This window comes from Anolis sagrei, chromosome 2 (genome assembly GCF_037176765.1).
Source record: "Anolis sagrei isolate rAnoSag1 chromosome 2, rAnoSag1.mat, whole genome shotgun sequence".
NCBI classification, from domain to species: Eukaryota; Metazoa; Chordata; class Lepidosauria; order Squamata; family Dactyloidae; genus Anolis; species Anolis sagrei.
The window spans coordinates 284,929,307-284,951,191 of NC_090022.1; the positions used below are offsets into that span (position 1 = coordinate 284,929,307).

Here is a 21,885-nt window from a genome sequence, read left to right on the forward strand (position 1 = left end):
AGGATTTTTGTTTGGTGAAATCCATTCACTGTATATTTTCAGGGCTGGATTTTAAACTTTTGATATAGAGGATGAGCCATCCCTCTGTTCATTAAGTATTGTTTGAGTTTGCTCAGTCTACCTTTGGATAATGTGATGAGGAATGCATCATCATCTGCTCAACTGCAGATTAATTACATCGTTACACAACAATTCTATATTTGGGCAAAAAAGGGGAAAGGAAGGGAAAATGCATAAAGAACCACATGATCAACATTTTAGATAACTCAAGGACACCTTTCAAAAGTCATCTATTTGTTTAAGAATTACAGTCAGGCCTTCATATGAGCTGAGATTAGGGACACAAGACCACTGCAAAAGTCAAAAAATGGCAATTTTTTTTTAAAAAAACTTTTTAAAACAAGAGAACACCTTACAGGAATGTCTAGGTCCTCTAGAACAACTCTATGGTCAACTTTCAGTTGACATGAACCATAGACTTGCACTGGAAGACCAACAAATTCTTAGAGAGATATTATCTCTAGGAATTGTTGGTTCTACTAGAAGTCAACCTCAGTGTTTTGAGAGTTTAAGAAGGCACCAGGTTGGCAGACACAGTTTGTATTACTTTCTTGCAATCTGTCTCTCCATTTCACCGTCAACTTCTAGTTTAGGAAAGACAACATACCTCTACAGCCCCTTTTTCACATCTAAGGCCAATTATGCAGTCACTGAATATCAGAATTGGAAGAGACAACAAGGGACATCCAGTTCTAACCCCATGTCAAACTCTTCTGAAAAGAGTTTCAAACTTTGTTAGTAAATTAATCAACTAAACGTTTAATTGATTAATGGGCAATAGCATTTATATTGAGAAGTGTCTCAGTTAAGGGCATGCTTGTTTATTTTGAGATTATATTGATTATTTTTCTTACTCTAATTGCCAATATAGCTTATAAACTTGAACACCATTTCTAAATCATAGTGAAAATTAAGTTAATAGATTTATTAAATCAAATGAATTAACTGTGACGTTTAATCAATAAACCAAAAAGTCTAATAGGATGGCAGCCTTAATTTAAAAAACAAGCAAACAGAAAAACAAGGAGAAAAGTCTGTATATATCTATCCCAGGATAAGAATCAGTTTAAATGCTTAACGAATGCTGCTCAAAGACCTTTCTGCATATATTCAAACTTATGTTACCCTGTACATGGACTGCACAATTAGATGCTACCGTGCTGGAGGCACCAGAGCTTGGAAGTTTCTTTTTCTGTATTGTATTTCTCAGAATCCCCCAGCAATCTATTTGTTCAGCTTGACATTTAAGGGCAATACACATATTTATTGCACCATGTAGCAGGCTTTGTTTTCTGTTTAACTGCAAGTTGCAACAAAACAAATTAAACATATGTTGATGACTGTTTTTGTGTGTAGGAAACATCTCTTAATCACATTCCCCAAATGCAGTTTATCAACTGTAGGTCCTTCACCAAGACACTCAACAGTTAGAATGAAACACAAGTTGTCTTTTATTCGTTCAACCAAATTCCAGATAAATATTTTAAGTTTAAAATTTCAACACATTACATTGTGTATGAATTTAGCCTTCAAAGGGTGAGCCCCAAAACAATAGTTCCAGGTTGAATTGCACATGCCCCTTAGCCTTTAAAGAGTAAGACCCAAAACAATATTTTCAAATGACAAGACATAAGATTCCTATAAAATGTTTGGACAAACAGTGCAACTTTGAGGCAAGCCCTTCAAGTTATGTGGTACATTTTTAATCTCCCTCATCTAAAATACTTGAGACCTGAAGGATTTTGGATTAATTTAGATTTTAGATTATCTCTATTTGCATATATTAGTGAATGAGGGCTAAGGGCTAGTTACCCTTCCAGCAAGGAATCTTGATGGGGGGGGGGGGGGAGAGAGAAGAAGGAGAAGACTTCACTAACACAAGGCCCTTGGAGAAAGCAGATATCCCAGATACTTCCCTGGCTATCAGCACTTTCCACCCTTTTTAGCAAAGTAGCCAGGAAGGGAAACTTCCTTGCCCTGTCCTTGATTCTTTTTCATTCTGTCTGATCTCGCAGCCCCTTTCCCCAAAGGCAAAAGTGGGCAGCTGGTGGCAAAACTTTCTGGTTTTGGAGTATTTCAAATTTCAGATATTTAGATAAGGGAAACTCAAAATGTACCATATAACTTGAAGGATTTTCCTTCCCAGGAGGCCTCACACAGATTGGCTATCTCTTGGAAATACTTTTCTCTTGGTTCACTGCTTATCCTTTGGTCTCTTCTAAAATCTAGAATTTAACATATCATTCATGCTGTCAACTGCAAGTATGGGAAAGCTTAATAGTTGCAGTGCATTTTTGGGAGAGAGAAAAAGTGCTTAAGCAAATAGTGCTTAAGCAGACTCAATTTGGATCCCAAAAAAATAATTAAAATGTCAGAAAAGAATCATATATAACTTTGAGGACAAGTCTGTTTTTCAGATTGCATTTAAGGAATGCCATGGAAAATGTAATCAAACATTTGACTTAGTTTAACTCGGTTTGAATTCAACATTCACATCAGATGTAATGGTCTGAGGAAAATGAAGAAAGAGCTTTGAAAAACCTTCTTTGGGAATTTCAATGATCCTACAAGATCTTAGAATCATAAAAGTGCCTTTAGAAGTTTCAGGAGCTAAATATCTTTGTTTTGGATGGTGTGCTTTCACTTCATTAGTTGTTCCAACTCTACTGGGATTGTTTTTCTTTTTTGTAATAAACTGATGCTACTGCTTGGTGTTTGGGTATATTTTCAATGTGCACAAGTTTAAGATCCCTGAATTCTTTTTGACTGAATAGTAATGCACATTCTGCACATTCCTAAACATTAGTTGTTAGGAACTTACTGCAACCCAATGAATCCTTACAAGGGAGTTTTTCCCCCATAGTAAACACACCTAAAGTTTCAGCCTTAGATTTACAGCCTGTGATCCTAGTTTGTTTGTATTGTACCTTTTCTGAAAGATGGCAGATGTAGTGATGTGCCTCTGTGTGCAGTTTAGAGGCAGCCTGACAATTTCTCAATCAAATTACAACCTCGTAAGTGAGTAAGTTATCTGCACCCTCACTCATACATTGTGTGCCAGTATTTGAGCAGCTGTCATTATCAAATGCATCACTAGAACACAACATAAAGCTCTAAGCACCTTTCCTTAGGGGTGATTTTGGAATGTAATGTAATGAAAGTTTGAGCTATTTCCTACTTATGTGGTTGATGCCAGGCTTTATATATTTACTCTTCCATAATCTGCTTCCTCCCCCACCCCCGCACCCCAAATTTCAGCATTTCCTATTTATTTCATAATGATATCCTTAGAGAAATATTGAACGTACTTGCCCTTTGTTTTAGCTATCCTCATTCTTAAGAAAAATATCTGAATTCTCTTCCGTACAAAAACTGTTCATATATAGCATGGCACTTGAAAGCAGAAAGTGTTAAGACATCACAGTTTGAGTCTTGCAGTTTCCCAGAGAACTGAAATGTGTCATCCTAAACATCTCGAATATATATATATATTTCTATGTGGAAATCTAATTTTATGATACTAAGCTTAATTAGAAGGGTAGGGAAAACACCTATATTCAAAGAAAAGGCTTTCTAGCACTGACACTCAGTAAGACATCTGTTTAGTTAATCTCTGTATAATCAACATTGATTAATAAAAAGCAAGTATCGCAATAATATTATAACAACACTTTCATTTCCTGAGCCAATTCCCATGGGATGAGAACAAGCAATCTATTTCTGTTGGTGTAATACTCTTTCCACTCAGTGTGTAGGCCCTTGTTGCCACAAATTTCAAACAATCTGTGAAACAAACTCCTTGAACTCAACTGGGGGCTTTACACAAAAGTTAGAAAAGATGTTGAAAATGTTGAAAATTGACTGTGATGCAGGATATAAATTTAGAACCATGAAGAGAAGGAAGTACAAATATCACCTGACCCTTTATATAGGGCTGGAACAGTTCTTCTAAATTTTTCTGAAGTTCAGATGTTTTCTGTTGTGGAAAATACCATTAGCCTCCAGTCAGCTCCAAGTGCTATTTATGCATGTCAGTTTTAGATGCATTTATTTAAACATTGAAGAGTTATTAAAATGCTTCTTTTAAAAGTCTCTGAAGTGTGACGATGTGACAATTAGACTGCCCTAAGATTTTGTTTCCATAGCACTCAATGGCATTAGTGATGCTACATTTATCTTATACACAGAGTTCTGAGAATCTATGCTTCAGGTTTTGGTAAGTTCTTCTTCTTTGTAATCTGTATCTTCAACCAGGCCTTTGAGCCGAGATAGATGATGCAAAGCCCTATGAAAAAAGTAGGAAAAGGGGGACCAAATAGTTTATTATGTTGATTAAGAGGCTAGACATACCACAATGAATTCTGAGAGTTCTGTTTCAGGTTAGTAGTTCTTCCTACAATATATAATCCACACTAGGCTTGTGCAATTCGGCCAAAAGGCATGCCATGTCAGGGTCCATTTTCAGCAAACTCCTCACTGTTTACCGGGAAGTGACAGAGGGGATTGAAATTGGGACGGGTCCTACTGGTTACCTGAAAAACTGATCAGGGAGTAGGGTTTCAGCCTATGCAGCATCCCTGAAAACAATGACTCAGTTTGGGTGTAATCTTGAATTCATCCAAGCTGAATCATGTCCACGATTACTCTTAGTGCACTACCTGCATCTATTCCTGGAAATGTCTAATCTAGCCATGGTGACACATGTCTCAGTTGGGAGTACAGTAATGTGATCTGCTCTGAGAAGGACTCAGAAATGTCAGTTGGCCCAAAGACTACCTGGGGCTGACTATAAGAAACATGATTACTTGTTCCAACTGGCTGCCAGTCCATTTATGGGCACAATTCAAGGAGCTTATTATGATCTATTGCAATCTTGGGTCTGGACTACCTGAAAGATAGTATCACCTTATATAAGCCTGCCCAAGTTATAGGATCTGAAAGGGAGGCCTTTCTCCTGCCCTGCCATCTTCTAGGCATGTATGGTGGGATCAAGGGGAAAAAAAACCCTTCTTGGTGGCTGCTTCCACTTTGATACTTCCTCCCTAGAAAGACTAGGATGGCTTTTTCCTTTTACTTACTTTTCTTTTCATCAGTAAGTAAAAACTTTGTATTCTTTCAGACTGCAAAAAATTAACTGCAATGTGCTTTAAATTATGAACTATTTGAATTTATTTTAATTTTAATGGATTTTAAACTTTTTTCTCTAGGCTTGTTACTTGCATTTTAACATCACTTTAAATTATTTTTATTGTTGATTCTACACATATTTTAATCTATACTGAGTTTCAGTATTTTTGAGTTGCAGTATTGGGGAAAAGAAGGAAAATAAATAAACAAACAATTAGAAACACAATTTCAACTTTCTGTAGTTTCTGGCATCAGTGAAGAGAAATATATTAACTTCAGCTCAGTCCTACCTAACTATTCCAGATAATTGTTTTGGGGTTGTTGCTTACCTCTGAAGAGACTGTCTTACAGGCATGGTATCATCATCATTAAATTCTGCACCATCATCAAAGATCTGAAAATGAAGAAAAAATGTACTCAGTAGCACTTATGTTCAAACATGGTTTTTTTTTTCTTTTTTTTTCTTCGCAACTAGTGGTAAAATTCAAGTCATTTAAGTTCATATGTGTTAGTCTATACACACAGCTCTGTTTTATTAAAATACAATTTCCCATGTATTCATATCATTTCCAAGCTTTACGGCTTTAAGTTTAGGACTAGTTCTTAAATAAGGAACAAATTGTTTTTAACAACTAAGATAAGAAATATCAGAATATTGCAGATTTGAACTAGAATTCCCTTGGTGCACTGAAGTCATCAAAGTTACTTCTAAGTAGCCAAGCATAAGATTGTACCGTTAAGAAAGCAATTCTTTCAGCCTTACATACCTAAAACAAGAATAACCTGAAGATCTCCTAATTCCTTCATACTCATCACCATTTATGTTTTTTACAACATCATGTTGTTTTACTTTCTTCCTTTAAATCTGTCCTGAAAAAATAACTTTTTCTGCAATGCCTCTAGGATGCCCCATTTCCTCTCCCTGTTTGATCCATGCCGTCCTGATTTCTTTTCTGTACCAAATTTTAGACTTTCTCTGAAGCAGATACTTAACCATAACTAATGATGTTTAAAAGTGGTAACAATAATAATGGACTATTTGAAATATTGCTGCAAGGACAAAGTCTGTGATAGGTAATATAAACTTCTATAAATACTAACACAGATTCCATCATCCACTGATTGAAAATATTTATATAAATAAATTAAAAAGCAAACCTTCATCATGACATTTATGCAAGGGACACCATTTTACTACTCCACTGTATACTAAGGGACTAAATTTTGGACTTTGGGTCAATCTATGAGGAATTTTGGAACCAAGAATACAAAGGCCCCACTGTAATTCCTTCTGTTCAAGTAGCATTTGGATCCAATGCGTATACTATCTGAGCTAATGTTTACTGATACAGAAATATTTTGTGTTTTTTTTTTTTACTTATCAGCAATGTTACATATTATTTAACATTTTTAGCATAAGTGCTTTATAACTCTTGTCAGCCTGAAAGGCAATCAGTTCTTTCCCCTAAAAGTTTCCTTCCCAGAAAGTAGCTTACTTCTATTAAAACAGAGGCACTGATGTTCAAAGAGTTTTCTACCCTTAACATTTATGCCGGCAGTACTTTGTTGTTTCTAAGTCCTTTGAATTTAGGCAACTGTGTCCAAACGTTTTGAGGTCACCTTTTTCAATAAGTCTTTTAAGCAACAGGAAAAAAATATACAAAATAATTAAATCCCAATGGGAATCTAATTTAAAATGAAACTTCTTACTTTTTTAAATTCCTCATTTTGTCCAGTAGTTTCATTCTGGTTAAAACTGTGTTGAACTGCTTGAAGATTAAATAGCATTAGCTTCAAAGCTTCCACAGGCCCATGATGATTCCCTCCAGAAAATGTACTCTCCTGAACCAAAAAGAGACATTATAATCAAAGGACACTGAGTTTAATATAACAGTTGAAAAGTTCTTCAAAGCACATTTCCCACATTAGTACCACTTTATATAAAAGGACATTATTCAGCTCCTTTAAGTAACTGTTTAGGGTGTCTCTTCTTTAGCTTCACTAATATGTATTGTGTTCCAATGTGACACCCAATAGACAGCTACAAACAAACAATTAACTGTGCTCGTCATAGCAGTTAGAAATAATTCAATCTAAAAACTTGTCTTCCAACTGTAAACATTTTGGAAATATGAATATACAAAATGGAATCACATTGTTTTCCTATTATTTTTAGAATATGATTTTTAATCTTCTTTTACACATTATGCTGTTTAGAGGAAATTTTGCTGCCTATAGCACAGATTTCAGCATATATTCAATAGCCAACAAACCTCCCAGAGGAAGAAGCAGAAGAAGTACGAGCGGAAGCAGCAAGGATCCTGAAAAAGGCAAAACTCCCCTCCAGTAACATCACAAGGAAGGAAAGACAAGCTATTAGAGACCTAAATTCAGATCCTGATATCCTCATTCTGCCAGCAGACAAGGGGAATGCCACAGTAATCATGCATATAGAACAATACAAGGAGAAGATCAGAAAACTCCTGGACCCTACTACATACAGAAAACTTAAGCAAGACCCAACTTCCAAAATAACCAGAAAAACCAACACTATAATTAAGAACTCCTCAATCAACTTTGACATACGACAGCAACTATGTAAATCGGAAGCCCTTCCACCCAGGCTTTATGGACTCCCAAAAATCCATAAGGACTCCACCCCACTCAGACCCATCGTGGATCCCCCACATATTGGATCCCCCACATATGACTTAGCCAAATTTCTTGCTGCACAGTTACAAAGCCACATTGGGCTCACAACACACTACATCAAGGACTCAGCCCACTTCATTGAAAAAATCAGCAATCTCAAGCCAAATACAAATAACAAACTGATCAGCTTCGATGTGGTGTCTCTATTTACCATGGTCCCAGTTGCAGACACCATGGCACTCATCAACCAGAGGTTCCCAGAAGACATCACGGCGCTGTTTCACCATTGCCTCACCACCAGCTATTTTCAGTGGGACAATGAATTCTACGAACAGAAAGATGGAGTAGCTATGGGGAGCCCTCTCAGCCCAGTCATAGCTAACTTCTACATGGAACACTTTGAAAAACAAGCCCTGGAGACAGCAACCAAAAAGCCCACGATATGGTTCAGATATGTGGATGACACCTTCACCATTTGGAGCCATGGAGAAGAACTCAACAGGTTCCTGTACCACCTTAACAGCATCCACCCAAACATCCAGTTCACTATGGAAAAAGAAAAGGAAGGAAGACCGCCTTTTCTAGATGTCCTAGTCATCCGTAAACCAGATCAACAATTGGGTCACACCGTTTACAGAAAACCCACATACACAGATAGATATCTACATAAAAACTCCAACCATCACCCAAGTCAAAAAAAGAAGCACCATTAAAGCCTTGGCAGACCGTGCAAAAAGAATCTGCGAACCCCACCTTCTCCAAGGTGAACTGAACCACCTCAACTGGGCTCTCCAGGCCAATGGATACTCCACCTCAGACATCAGAAGAGCTGCAAGACCAAGAACAAGCCACGAGAGTCAAGATGAAGATCCACCCAGAGGAAAAGTGTTCCTGCCATACATCAAGGGAACCACTGATCGCATAGGGAAGCTGATGAGGAAACACAACATACAAACAATCTACAAACCCACCAAGAAAATCCAACCAATGCTACGTTCAGCAAAGGACAAGAGGGATCCTCTCACCTCTGCAGGAGTCTACCGTATACCATGCAGCTGTGGACAAGTCTACATAGGGACCACCAAACGCAGCACCCAAACAAGAATCCAGGAACATGAAAGGCACTGCAGACTACTCCAACCAAAGAAATCAGCCATAGCAGAGCACCTGATGAACCAGCCTGGACACAGCATTTTATTTGAGAACACAAAAATGCTGGACCACTCTCACAACCACCATGTCAGACTACACAGAGAAGCCATTGAAATCCACAAACATGTGGACAATTTCAACAGAAAGGAAGAAACCATGAAAATGAACAAAATCTGGCTACCAGTATTAAAAAATTCTAAAATTGCAACAGCAAAAACAGCAGAGAGAAAAACAGGCAGGGACATCAGTAATTACCTTTCAAGAAGACTTTGCTCCAGGCACAGTCAGCCCATTGTATGCTAATCAAGGTGGTCAGTTGAAAGATCCACACCTAGCCCAACTTACAAAAGCCCTTTGTCTCACCCTGGTCATTCCACAGATATATAAACCCCTTTTTCCCCAGCTCCAGCAGACCTCACCTCTGAGGATGCTTGCCATAGATGCAGGCGAAATGTCAGGAGAAATGCCTCTAGAACATGGCCATATAGCCCGAAAAAACCCACAAGAACTGAGCCAACAAACCATTTACAACTAGTGTTATCAGTCATGTTGGCCTTCATTTGCTGTTTGTGATCCAAGGGTACTCTCTAAAGCAGACTGTATTACTGCTGGGGCTTGGACCTCCAGGGCCATACAGTGAACAAGGCAAAATTAGGGATAGAACTCCCCTTCCCTTAATTTCATCTGGTCTCAGTCCCTCCCTGAGGCCCATTCTCAGTTTCTCCACGGACATCAAAATGCATTTTACTACTACATTTTGCAATTGGGAGATAATAGCAGGATACTTCTTTCCTGCCTTCTCATTTTATCAATGAGGAAAATATGACAGGTAATGAAATTTTACTATTATTTCTGATCAATAGTTGGAGATAACAGGAGGATTTCCTTTTCACTCTGAGAAGGTAAGCAGAGTGAGATGGTGGATCATCCCAACTGAGTGGATGCTGGATCCCAGATCATACTTGACTGGCATTGCAATTCTGGGATGATGAATAATATCGCTGGCAAATAACACAGCAGTTTTTGTTCTAAGAAAGCAGTTTTTGGGGTTTTTTGCCTGAGGTTCCATGTTAACTTACCTGGCTGCTGTTCTTTAAACAATCTTCCAAAAACCCTTTCACAATACCCACTTTGGGGCTTGGAAGAGACTTTTCCTCCTCACAGCACACCGGCACTGGAGATTTCCTATGGAGAAAATCTGGAGCTTAATGTCTTGTCTTAAACACCTTTTCATTCTCAATTATGTCAAAATAAACAAAGTTGGCATCAAACTTTGCACCTTAAAACCCGGCCAGGGCAATGTTCACATGTAACAGCAAATCAACATTTATAACAACAATAATAACAATAACAACAACAACAACAACTTCTTTATTTATATTCCACCCTATCTCCCAGGAACTCAGGGCAGATTACAACAAACTAAAAAACACATAGACGGAAACATTCAGTGCCTCAACACAAAAGGAGACAAGGATACAATTAACAATCCCAACACCAATTGACATCAAACAATTCATTATAAATACAACCTAAAATCGCAGAAACAGTTACATAATAAAGTTATATCTAACCATAAAAACATAAAAAAATATTTCAACCATAAAAACATGAACCTCAGTTTAACGAGCCTAACTTTAATTTGTTACAAAAACAAAACAGCACAAGAAATGGATTCGGAAAGATCTTATTTTTCCGAATATATAACAATTTTTCCAAAATGCCCCAGTTTGAAACGAATGTTTGCTGATGGCTTGTGCATCTTCCATATTTTAGCATGTCAATTGATATCATGCTGTGATAACATTATATGCTGACACATTGTGACAGGGGAATATATGACTACATCCATCATAACATGTAGAAAAGCATAATGACTTCAGCTACATTTGCAATTACACAAGGTCTCTTTCCATTAGCAAGAACCTAACGTAGAATGTTTCTCCCTTATCTTTCACAATATCAGAACATGGGGTCATCTAATGAAAATGAATGGCAAGAAATATAGGACAGAAAAAAGTAAGTACTTTACACAGAACATATAAGCAAACTATAGAATTTAAAGGTACAAGATGTGGTGGTGGCTATTGGTTAGATGACTTTTAAAAGTAATTATTCATAATGGAGAATAAAGTAGCAATGAGGTAAATGACAATGGTAAGGTAAATATAAAGGTTTTCCCCTAGCATTAAGTCTAGTTGTGACTGACTCTGGGGGTTGGTGCTCATCTCCATTTCTAAGCTGAAGAACCAGTGTTGTCCATAGACACCTCCAAGGTCATGTAGGCAGCATGACTGCATGAAGCGCCGTTACCTTGATTTACTCATATTTTGCATGTATTCGAACAGCTAGATTGGCAGTGGCTAGGCCTAACAGCAGGAGCTCACCCTGCTCCCCAGATTCGAACCACTGACCTTTCGGTCAGCAAGTTCAACGGCCCAGCGGTTTAACCTGCTGCACCAGGGGCTCCATAATGACAATTAGAGAGGGTTATTTCCCTCCTTTACTGTTTATCAGCAAAGTTTCTGATACCTTTTTTTCTTCCAAAAAAACAAACACACACACATTAATATTTAGCTTTAGATGGGTGGGTGATCCGCAAATAACTAGATGTTCAAGTCAAGGTAGTAAAAAATATCAAAATGAGAAATCCTTATTGTGGTTTTATAATAAAGATATATGCATTGCTTGCTAACTTACAAACCAATTGGGCCATTATCCCACGATCTCTCTCTTTCCAGCACATCCACTGTACAAGGGCTGCCATTATTTTTCTGGGCACTAGTTAATTCCTCAGCAGATGATTCTAGAGTTCTCCATGCCTTGTGAAGTAATAAGTCAACATCATCATCTAGAATAATTGTAGAAGTCACAATTAAATGCAAATCAAGTTCAAACTATAGCTTACACCTTAGTTGAAATAAACATGAGTATCTAAAATTATAATATGCTTGTCTCCTCTATGTAAACTGTCCTTTGGTCATCAATTTTTAAGCAAATATTACATTATTAAATTACTACATTTTTTCATCATCTTGACACTGATTTTACTTATTTTTAAGCTTTTGTTTAAATTTTTGAATTTTGGGCTGAATTCTGTAGTTCCTGACTAAAGTAGCTCCACTGACTCAATTTTATTCAGTTACAGGATGATTGCACATACAAAAGTGGATTCATATCTACCGTGGGTGTGTTATTCGCTAAGCCCTTCAATATTTACAATATAATATAAAGAAATAATAATATTATAATGTAATACTAATATATTATAAATAATATTAATGATGTTATAATATATTATTTATTATATATACTACAACTTATGATATGGTACAGTATATTATATACTACTAATCGTATAATATACTGGTAAGGTATTATAAATATTGTGGTATAATAATATAGTACAATATAAAATATAACAATTGTATATTATATATTACATGTAATATTACAAATAATTTTGCAATATAGTGGTATAGTACAATATAGTAATATAGAATACTAATATTGTGCTATGCTAATAATATAAGATATTATATATACCTATTATATTGATATTATAATGTAATACAATATAATACTAATAATGCAATATAATAATATATAATATTGTAATATAGTAATACTCATAAAGCGGGATATAAAATAAATAAATAGTCTGCTTAGATTCCACAAATTACATCAGATCAATAGCATAATGGTTCCACGACATTCCTCTATTTGGTGAAATACCAACACTTATTATAAACACCTTGACAAACCACTTTAAAACATATGTATATTAAAGATAAAAGTAAAAGTTTCCCTTGACTCTGGTGGTTGTGCTCATCTCCATTTCTAAGCCGAAGAGCCAGCAATGTCCATAGACATCTCCTAGGTCATGTGGCCAGCATGACTGTGCTGGTACAGCTGTACCAGGAGCTCCATTTCTGTTTGCTTTTGCATGTAATGTTTATTGCAGTCCTAAGTTTCAGGGACCCTGCAGATAGGTGGCTTCTTTTGGCTGCAATCATAGGGCAAGCCACCTGTCAATAATAGTTAGGTTCCCTGGTCCCACCCCTTTTTGAGTTTTGGAGGGAACGGGAGCCATTTTGAGTTAGTTCTCACAGAGAAGCCTTTCGCACAGGACATAGAACGAAGTGGCTCCTGTAGAAAAGCTTCGTCTTTTAAAGCTTGGCCGGGGTTATACAGCCCTATGGCTTGGCCAGGAGACATACAGCCACAGCTTGGCTGAGGGACTCCAGCCGGCCATCACAGCAACCTGAACTCCTTCTTTTTCCCTGGAGGTCTACAAAGCTCTGTTGAGGCAAGGGTCACTCGCGGAAGCCAGACGCAGTTGGTACCGGGTGCAGGGGCTCCACGTCAACAGAGGCAAGTACAGACTGCCCTGATTAGAAGCTAGGATTTCCCCATCAGTTAGTTACAGTTGAGAAGACAGTGCCTGTTCCTAGTGGACAAGATTGAAAGAGCCTATAGACTGTTAAGAAAACTGTTAAAGTACCTGTTTGTTCCTTAATAAAGAACTTTGTTGGACTTACTTTAAGCATTCTAAAGACTGTTTGGGGGAATCTAAGGGCCTTTAATCTGAGGCAGCCCCGGCGTCCCGTTGGGCACAAAGAATTTATGTCCTGTGTACAGTCTAATGCACAGGCCCAGGGTGCGACAGCACAATGACTGCATGGAGTGCCATTACCTTCCTGCAGAAGCTGTACCTATTGATTTACTCACATTTGCATGTTTTCAAACTGCTAGGTTGGCAGTGGCTAGGCCTAACAGCGGGAGCTCACCCTGCTCCCCAGTTTCGAACCACTGACCTCGGTCAGCAAGTTCAGCGGCCAGCGGCTTAACCTGCTGCGCCACCAGGAGGTCTTTTTTCATATGTATATTACTTACCTGTAAATAGAGGTATGTGCTTTTTTGAGGCTTGAGGTATAAAACGAACCCTCTGGCAGGTGTTTCTAACATCTTGCTTATATTCCATGTCTAATAAATTATTGCCAAAAATATTTGACCTATTTTGAGTTTGATTCCCTAACTGTTTCTTCCTATCTTGCACAGATGTGGGATTATTCTCCTCAGCATGCGGCAGGGTAGAACTTTCATTGCTTGAATCTGACAAAAGGTTATGACTCTTCAGCCAGGTTGGATACTTAAAATCAGGAATGCTGCTTAGCCCTGAAATATGCAGATCAGATTTGTCACTCGTGAGCCACCTTGGATAGTTGTTATGAGAAACAAACTCTGTGTCTTGTTCTATTCGCGGATCCTTCCCAGGAAGCCCAGAATCATATTTGTGAAATGTATTTTTTGCATACAGTTTTCCACTAGAGTCTCCATGCAAAGAGGAAACAGGTTTTTCTTGAAAATTCAGTTCTTCTTTATGGCCAAAGGATGGAGTCCGGTGAGGAAAACAGGAAGCTGAAGTTGACAGTGACTTTCTGTTCAGGTTGCTGCCCAGAAGACCTGACTTAAAGGCAGAAGACTGGGTGAAAGAAGCAGAACCATCGGCAGGGAATGTCAGAAGGTCATCTGTAGTGAGACTGAGCAGATCCAGCTCATACGCAGTTTTTCTTCTCAGATGTGGAGCAGCTGAATCTGATGTCGCATGGTGCTTTAAGTTCTCTAAAGCTGGAAAACAAAAAGTGATTTTAAATTGACATCTTTCAAAATTATATTCTGAAAGTCCTTAAAGGCTTAACATGTATATTTGTAAAAGAATTGAACCTACATTCCTCAACACTGTTCAATAGAGTTTTCACTGAACAGAAAGGCACTTGTTTCTGAGTAGACCTTAACAGGATTGTATATAGCACCCTTGGAGATGTCGCATGCCCAAGAAAACTTATTTCCAGGTAAGCCATGTGTAACACTTACTTAAACAATGAATATATACCAGAAGCAAGGCAGCAAGTTGCTATGAACACACCTCTAGGCTACATGTGTTAAACACAAGGTTCACAGGCCAAATCCAGCCCGCCACATCATTTTATGTGGCCTGTGAGATACAAATGCTCCTTGTGTTGGCATCACAGATGTGAGATACAGATTCTCCCTTTGCTGGCTGCATCCTCTGCATTTTAAATGCAGCAGGAACCTAGTTCTGAGGGAGCGTGTTTCCAGCCAGAAACTATTTCCCTCCTCCCAGTGTCTGGTGTCCTGGAGATCACAGGAGAACAGGTGGTGGTGGTGCTGCTGCTTTGTCTATGCTGAGAGGATGATGATAGCCTCTCACAGTTGGGGTATGAATATCTGGAGGTGACTCTAGTGGTGCTGCACACAAGGCAGGTGGTGGCCTCTCCCTCTTGTCTTTCCCAAGGCCTGGGGGTGAATGCTTTAAAAAAGGTGCCCATGTCTGGACCTTTCCCCAACTGAGCCGGAATACACTGAACCTCACTATGAGGCACAAATTAGGAAGCAGATTTTGAAAAAAGTGGATCCCTCCACTTTGCTTTTCCTCACAGAGGATTTGGGGAAAATGGAATACATGAGGTTTGGGTAGCTTTTATGCAGCTTTCAATACCAGAGCACCATAGTCTTATCTTTATATTATTATTATTCACTCATTCATCCATTCATTTATTTATATAGTACTATGTGTTGGGTTTTCAATGCCAGGGCAACATAAGTTAATATATTAATACAATCTTAGTTACCAGTAACTAGTTATCACAGCAATGATAATTTCATTTAAATGTGTAAAGATGTTGTAACAAATTGCTGACCTATACTGTTAGCTGCTACTCATCATGTATAGAGTAACTCTGATATACATCTTCTGTCTGAATACACCACTTACAAACACATGGAAATATAAGCATATGCAAACACTGAAAAAAGATATTAGCTGTAGTACTCTGATGATATTTCCAAAGTGACCAACAATACAGACAATGCATTATTACATAGACAGGCAAATACACACGTACCATATTTGTGCTTGACAATGTCGTCCAAAGGCCTGGCATCTCTGAGAGTACTCTGAGTAATCCAGATTTTCCCAGGCCTTTGATCCGGCGAGATGAGACTGCGATCAAAATCTTCAATGTATGCCTCTAGAGCTTGAGATGCAGACCTGTACAACTTGTCCTTGTACTGAATTGAGGTGTGGGCGTTGAGGGAGATGCTGCTGTTGCTGCTATGAATGCTACCATTAGCCAGAAGGGAAGACACTGTTGTTTCGGGAGAGCAGACATTGCCCTTTTTAATCAAGCAAGCCATGAGCCTTCACCACATCCCCTCCGGGAACTGCAACACAAATTATCAATAGAAGCAAGAATAAGACAAACATTCTGATTTCTCTAAATTGTCATACCTATCTTCATAGAGACCCACATATTCCTATTGCGCACTATGATTTTCATGGTTGACAATCATGCAACTATGTATTTTTTGCACATCCAACTTGGTTGGAAGCAGATGTTAGCGAAAACTAATGTGCCACAATTTTCATGGGGTTAATTTACATTGTAGAATTAATGCAGTTTGCCATCTCTTTGGCACACCTGTAGGATTTATGGTATCTGACACCAATTTAACTGCTGTGGCTCGATGCTATAGCGCAGGTATGGGCAAACTTCGGCCCTCCAGGTGTTTTGGACTTCAACCCCACAAATCCTAACAGCTGGTAGTCCAAAACACCTGGAGGGCCAAAGTTTGCCCCAGACCTGCTATAAAGTCCTGGGAGTTGTAGTTTTAGCCTTCTATGAGTGCATCTATATTGTAGAATGAATGCAGTCTGACACCACTTGACTCCATTCTAAGAATTCCTGGGAATCAGAGTTTGACAAGGTCTTTAGAAGTGTAGTAGTTCGATCAAGCATCATCACTCTTTTGTCAGAGAAGGACAAACAAAAAAAGGTATAGGTTTCCCCTTGACATTAAGTCTAGTCGTGTCCGACTCTGGGGGTTGGTGCTCATCTCTATTTCTAAGACAAAGAGCTGGCATTGTCCGTAGACACCTCCTAGGTCATGTGGACAGCATGACTGCATGGAGCACCACTACCTTCCTGCTGAAGCAGTACCTACTGATCTACTCACATGTACATGTTTTCGAACTGCTAGGTTGTCAGAAGCTGGGTCTAACAGCGGGAGCTCACCCCACTCCCTGCATCTGAACTGCCTACCTTTAGGTCAGCAAGCTCAGCAGTTTAACCTGCTGCGCAACCAGGGGGCCCAAGAAGGGCAAAGGTCTTGTAAAACTGCAAATCCCATGATTCCATAGCATTAAAGAATTTCAGTTAAAGTGGTGTCGAACTGCACTAATTCTAGAGTGTAGATACACCCTTTTTAGTCCTAGAAAGTACTTTAGAAAGACAGTGGGCAACAAAGCAGCTAGATTACAGGCTGAAAACTTAATGCTAGATAATTTCTAGCATTTGGTTTCAATACACTCCTTGTGAGATCAGGTCGGCCCCCTCCCTCCTGTCCTTTAGAAGGCTGGTAAAAACTTGACTGTGGGACCAAGCTTTCGGGACAGGGCAATGAAGCGACAATGGGAAAGATGACAGGGCCAATTGGATTTGATGCGAATGGTTAGAACGGTTTTAAATTGTGTTCTTTTAAATGGTGTATTTTAATATTTAGATAAATGTTTTTTAATGTTTATGTATTGTATCCAGGCATTGAATGTTTGTCATGTATATGTTGTGCTCCGCTCTGAGTCCCCTTTGGGGTGAGAAGGGCGGAATATAAGTGTTTTAAATAATAAATAAATAAATACACTGACTTTCTATTCCAACTCTGAAAAACAAACCCAAACATTGCAAGATTCTGCAAATTAAACAAAACTTTTGCGATGTCTGGATCTTTTTCCAGAGTAGGAAGAGGAAGTAATTAGTCGAATTAGTCTTCCCAGAAACTTCTGCAAATTAAACAAATCTACTGTTGGTAATTATTCAGAAAAATGCAATATTTATTTATTTAGTTATTTATATCCCTCTTTATCTTTCCATATGGAGACTCAAAGTGTCTCACAATCAAAAACATTACAACTTAAAATGTACAAATATGGTATTATTATACTGTGCTACATTATATAATTATTACCAATATTATATGCATATACAATATATTATTAGCATCACACAATATTAGTATCATATATTACTGAAATGTTATTAGCATTACATGTAGTGTATAATACACAATTATTATATTGTTATATTGTACTATATTATTACACCACAATATACACTACCAGTATATTATACTATTAGTATTAGATAATATATAGTATTATTATACTGTGCTACATTATATAATTATTATCAATATTATACGTATATACGATCTATATATATAAAAATGCTCTGTGCATAATGAGTACCCTAAAAACAAAAGAATCAATGAACGAAATCACACCTAATTTGGCAACAAAACATCTCACAACACAAGGAGTGACCATCACTCAAAAAATTATGATTTTTCCATTTGGGAGTTGTAATTGCTGGGATTTATAGATCACCTACAATCAAAGAGCATTCTGGACTCCACCAACGATGGAATTGAACCAAACTTGGCACACAGGACTCCCCGGACCACCAGAAAACAGTAGAAGGGTTTGGTGGGCATTGACCTTCAGTTTTGGAGTTGTAGTTCACCTACATCTAGAGAGCACTGTGGACTCAAACAATGATGGATCTGGATCAAACTTGGCAGGAATACTCAATATGCCCAAATATAAACACAGATGGAGTTTGGGGGAAATAGACCTTGACATCTGAGAGTTGCAGTTACTGCGATTTATAGTACACCTACAATGAAGGAGCATTCTGAAGCCCACCAATGACAGATTTGGGGCAAACTTCCCACACAGAACTCTCATGACCAACAGAAAATATTGTGTTTTCTGATGGTCTTTGGTAACCCTTCTGACACCTCCTCGCAACCCCCCCAGGGGTCCCAAACCCCAGGTTGAGAAATGCTGCCCTCTTGCCACCCAGTCCAACTCCCTTCACCAAGGCAAGAAAACATAATCAAAGCCCTCCTGACAAAGGGCCATCCAGCCATTCACACACACATATATGTATATGACACATGCAGTATCAAAGATTTTAAAGGCACCCCTAAAGAAGGACAATGATAAGTTGCATGTTCCAGAGTAGGCAAACCAGACACTCTCCACATCAACACTGACAAAGAAACAGCAAGAAATACTGTTTACCCACAAGCAGAAAGACATTACGTATATTAGAAACCAACACTTTCTCATTACTTTATTTTCCAGATCAACAGACTGGGCCGCAGCAACACGTGGCAGGGGACCGCTAGAAAATTATATTACCATCGCACAATACTAGTATCATATATTACTGTATTGTATTATACCACTATACTGCAATGTTATTAGTAACCTTACATGTAGCATATAACACACAATTATACTGTTATATTGTACTATATTATTACACAATATATAGTTCACTACCAGTATATTACACTATTAGTATTATATAATATATTGTACTATATAAGTTTTTAACTTGTATGCAGAACACATCATGCGATGTGCGGGGCTTGAGGAATGCAAAGCTGGGGTGAAAATTGCTGGAAGAAACATTAACAACCTCAGATATGCAGATGACACCACTCTGATGGCCAAAAGCGAGGAGGAGCTGAGGAGCCTTCTAATCAAGGTGAAAGAAGAAAGCGGAAAACATCAAAAAAACCAAGATTATGGCAACAAGAATGATTGACAACTGGAAAATAGAGGGAGAAAAAGTAGAGGCCGTGACAGACTTTGTATTTCTAGGCGCAAAGATTACTGCAGATGCACACTGTGGCCAGGAAATCAGAAGACGCTTACTTCTTGGGAGGAGAGCAATGTCCAATCTCGATAAAATAGTAAAGAGTAGAGACATCAGACTGGCAACAAAGATCTGCCTAGTCAAAGCCATGGTATTTCCTGTAGTAACCTACGGATGTGAGAGCTGGACCTTAGGGAAGGCTGAGCGAAGGAAGATTGATGCTTTTGAGTTGTGGTGTTGGAGGAAAGTTCTGAGAGTGCCTTGGACTGCGAGAAGATCCAACCAGTCCATCCTCCAGGAAATAAAGCCCGACTGCTCACTGGAGGGAAAGATACTAGAGACAAAGTTGAAGTACTTTGGCCACATCATGAGGAGACAGCAAAGCCTAGAGAAGGCAATTATGCTGGGGAAAGTGGAAGGTAAAAGGAAGAGGGGCCGACCAAGGGCAAGATGGATGGATGGCATCCTTGAAGTGACTGGACTGACCTTGAAGGAGCTGGGGGTGGCGACGGCCGACAGGGAGCTCTGGCGTGGGCTGGTCCGTGAGGTTACGAAGAGTCGGAAGCGACTGAACGAATGAACAGTACAATATATTATATTATATTAGCATCGCACAATATTAGTATCATATATTACTATACTGCAATGTATATACTGCAGTATACTGCAATGTTATTAGTAACATTACATGTAGTATATAATACACAATTATATTGTACTATATTATTACACCACAATATACACTACCAGTATATTATACTATTAGTATCATATAATATATAGTATTAGTGCTACATTATATAATTATTTTCAATATTATATATATATATATATATATATATACAATATATTATATTAGCATCGCACAATATTAGTATCATATATTACTGTATTGTATTATACCACTATACTGCAATGTTATTAGTAACATTACATGTAGTATATAATACACAATTATTATTATATTGTACTATATTATTACACCACAATATATATATTGTACACTACCAGTATATTATACTATTAGTTTTATATAATCTATTGTTCTATGTAAATTGTAGTATAATATATTAAAACATTATCTATATCTATATATACTATAATAATGCTAATATTATAATAACTTTATTAATATTGGATGACCTGGTGTTAAATTAATCATGAAAAAAACCGCATAAATTATATTATATAATATATGGTATTACTATACTGCAATGTTATTAGTAATATTACATGTAGTATATAATACACAATTATTATTATATTGTACTATATACTATTAGTATTATATAATATATTGTAGTATATAAGTTGTAGTATAATGCATTAAAACATTATTAATATGATATATATAGAATCATAGAATCAAAGAGTTGGAAGAGACCTCATGGGCCATCCAGTCCAACCCCCTGCCAAGAAGCAGGAATACTGCATTCAAAGCACCCCTGACAGATGGCCATCCAGCCTGTTTAAAAGCTTCCAAAGAAGGAGCCTCCACCACACTCCAGGACAGAGAGTTCCACTGCTGAACAGCTCTCACAGTCAGGAAGTTCTTCCTCATGTTCAGATGGAATCTCCTGATATATATATATATCAGTATTACTATAATAATGCTAATATTAATAACTTTATTAATATTGGATGATGTTGTGCTAAATTGATCATGGAAAAAATCGCATAAAATAAACAGTTCTCTTTGGAAGAGAGGCCTGAAGACGTTGCAAAACGCCATCACCCACTATTCCATGGGTTAACGCGGTATCAAACCGCATTAATCCACCAGTGTAGATGTCTCCATGGTTTACCTAAAGGCAATGTGCATACAGCCAGTAAATATATACAAAAATATATTTCCACATCCCACTAGAAGAGATAGATATCAGGTAAACCAACTCCCGCCTCCGCGTTTGAAAGGTAAACACACCACACCTCTTCCCAAAATGGCGGCGGCGAAGACAGGACGTGACTGAGCATGCGCGCCTCCGCTCTCCCAGAGGCAGGACGCGACTGAGCATGCGCACCTCCGCTCTCCCAGAGGCAGGACGCGACTGAGCATGCGCACCTCCGCTCTCCCAGAGGCAAGACGCGACTGAGCATGCGCGCCTCCGCTCTCCCAGGTAGCGCTCCGGCTTCCGCCTGCTCACGC

General features: G+C 38.2%; 1 protein-coding gene across 3 annotated transcripts; it reads right to left on the minus strand.

Annotated features, from left to right (window-relative positions):
- Positions 1 to 4,091: 4,091 nt before the first annotated feature.
- Positions 4,092 to 21,731, minus strand: C2H18orf54 (chromosome 2 C18orf54 homolog). 3 transcript variants are annotated; one of them, XM_060761276.2, is made up of 8 exons: positions 21,669 to 21,731; positions 15,921 to 16,239; positions 13,888 to 14,622; positions 11,692 to 11,842; positions 10,071 to 10,176; positions 6,898 to 7,029; positions 5,517 to 5,581; positions 4,092 to 4,345 (listed from the first exon to the last, which is right to left on the minus strand). In XM_060761276.2, the coding sequence occupies exons 2-8, from the start codon at positions 16,210 to 16,212 to the stop codon at positions 4,267 to 4,269; spliced, it is 1,560 nt and encodes a 519-aa protein (XP_060617259.2). In that variant the 5' UTR covers positions 16,213 to 16,239; positions 21,669 to 21,731; the 3' UTR covers positions 4,092 to 4,266. The 3 variants fall into 3 exon arrangements, with proteins under 3 accessions (XP_060617259.2, XP_060617257.2, XP_067320753.1); XM_060761274.2 differs by lacking the exon at positions 21,669 to 21,731 and adding an exon at positions 21,545 to 21,662; XM_067464652.1 differs by lacking the exon at positions 21,669 to 21,731 and adding an exon at positions 18,462 to 18,520.
- Positions 21,732 to 21,885: the final 154 nt, after the last annotated feature.